Consider the following 2335-nt stretch of genomic DNA (forward strand, 5'->3'; position numbering starts at 1 on the left):
ACCGCACATTCGTTTCGCGTGGATCTGCCATTGGGGTCTTCAAAACAACAGACACCAACGGAATCTCTTTCGAGACTACAATCACATCCGTAAAGTCCCCCTCGGATAAAAAATTGTTTTCGCCCACAAAGCTGATGTTGCATGATAACGATTCAAGTCTGATTTTGATGAGGCCAAACGATGAGCACTCGCTTTATAAAATGGATCTTGAACGCGGCGAGGTGGTAGAAGAGTGGAAGATTGATGCAGACGCCACCGTTACAAATATAGTCCCCGATTCAAAATATGCTCAAATGACTGCGTGTCAAACTTTGATTGGAATGAATCATAACTCGATCTTTAGAATTGACCCGAGATTGTCTGGGACCAAGAGGGTCGAATCCGAATCCAAGCAATATGTCGTCAAAAATGATTTCTCTTGCGGCGCAACCACCGCGTCGGGAGAGCTGGCCGTTGCCAGTCTAAAGGGCGACATACGCCTTTTCAACAAGCTGGATAAACGAGCCAAAACGCTTCTTCCAGGCTTTGGCGGTATGATTTCAATGGCCTATTAATTAATTTAGACCCCATCCTGGGAATAGATACAACAGATGATGGAAAAGCCATTTTGGCGACGTGCAAAAACTACATCCTGCTCATCAATACAGATCTGGCGGATGGAAAGAACACCGGATTTACCAAGTCACTTGGCTCCGAAAAACCGGTGCCCATCCGGCTCCAATTGAAGCCAGAGCATGTAGCATATATGGGTGTGAAATCGGTTGCGTTTACGGAAGCCCATTTTTCAACGGGCGAGGCTGCAGATCGTTCTATTGTTGCAAGCACCGGCCCCTACGTGATCACTTGGAGCATGAAGGCAATCAGACAAGGGAAGCTATACGACTATTCTATTAGAAAATACTCCGATACGGTGGTCGCAGATAACTTTAAATATGGGCAGGATAGGAATATAATCGTCACACTTCCGGATCAAGTTTCGATGATCTCTAAAAGCTCTCTTTTTTCCCCAAAAAAGCTGCGATCTGTAAATGGGATAGTTGATTCTCCCTTTTAAAATGAGAACTGTCAATTTTGCCACTTGACGGCGAATAAACCTTAATTTTCAATTTAGGCAAATTATTAATTTAATGGACAGGGATGAGGCACCCGCGGCAACCTCTCTTCTGTATCTAACATCGCTGGTTGATGAATCTTTTGAGACATCTTCGTTTAGACCATATTGCTATTTGTTAGAAATAGATAATACGAAAATTCTTCTTGACGGCGGTGTTAGCATTTCCTCGAGCGGGGTAGTTCTCGGCTCGACCCTTCAATCCTTTAAAACCCTTTTGAAAGATGTTTCTCTTGTACTTTGTTCCCATGCTTCCGTGGAATTTATAGGCGGTCTACCATTAATTTTGCCGATGCTTCCAGCCAGCGCCCCTATCTATATGACCCTAGCCACCCAATGTATGGCCAGAATACTGTTTTCCGACCTTCAATCATCAATTTTTGTCAAAGAGCATGATGAAAAAAAAGACGAAAACGAGCCTGCATCTTTGGTGAGAGTATCACACTCGCAATTGTATCCTCCACATGCCATTGAGCATTTGTTTAAGCGAATTGTAACTCTACGATATTCTCAATCTTTTACCATTGAGAACATCATCATATCTCCATTTGCAGCAGGGGCGTCGCTTGGCGGTGCATATTGGCGCATTAGAAAGGGAACCGATGACATCATTTATGCGGTTGGCATCAGCACTAAAAGAGAAAGGTTTGTTAACGCCATAATGTGTTTAGGCATTTGGATTCCTGCTTTTTGGCAGCCAATTCGTCGGGAAGGCCTTCTTTATTTATTACCGATTCAGATCTTGCATTAACGGTGTTACCGTCTAGGAAATCAAGAGATACAGAATTGGTTGAAATGATCTCTTTACATCTGAAAGCAAATCCGTCTGGAGATATCCTTGTCATTTGCCCGGCCGTGGGGAAAACGTTGGAGTTGATTTTGCTGCTTGATGCGTACTGGCAGCTTTCAAAAGCCCCTGCTCAATTGATCATCACTGGCGTGGAGGCTTGCCGTCTTATTGATTTTGCTCAAAGCATGCTGGAATGGATGGGCGATTCCGTTTTAAAGGCATTTAGCACGACGAGGGAAAATCCCTTTGCCCTCAAACATGCCAAGTATGTCAGGGAGTTAGATCCTAAAGACCCATATGATAAAAGTAGAAGGGTTGTTCTGCTAGCCACTGCGGATGAGCATCTGCAGTGCTCTTCATCTTATGGGCGCCAACTGTTCATGGAGCAATTCTCTAAAAATCCGAAAAGCTTTGTAATTTTTACAAACAACAAC

At 43.8% G+C, this 2335-nt stretch overlaps 2 protein-coding genes across 2 annotated transcripts; both read left to right on the top strand.

Annotated features, from left to right (window-relative positions):
• On the top strand, positions 1–1054 carry DI09_265p10 (uncharacterized protein; the record flags this gene model as incomplete). The annotated part of the gene is made up of 2 exons (XM_013382815.1): positions 1–531; positions 582–1054. Coding segments are annotated over 2 exons (1004 nt in total), but the record flags the coding sequence as incomplete, so codon positions are not given.
• A 73-nt stretch (positions 1055–1127) lies between these two features.
• On the top strand, positions 1128–2335 carry DI09_265p20 (uncharacterized protein; the record flags this gene model as incomplete). The annotated part of the gene is made up of 2 exons (XM_013382816.1): positions 1128–1756; positions 1879–2335. Coding segments are annotated over 2 exons (1086 nt in total), but the record flags the coding sequence as incomplete, so codon positions are not given.

This window comes from Mitosporidium daphniae (assembly GCF_000760515.2).
Source record: "Mitosporidium daphniae strain UGP3 chromosome Unknown contig-265, whole genome shotgun sequence".
NCBI classification, from domain to species: Eukaryota; Fungi; Microsporidia; genus Mitosporidium; species Mitosporidium daphniae.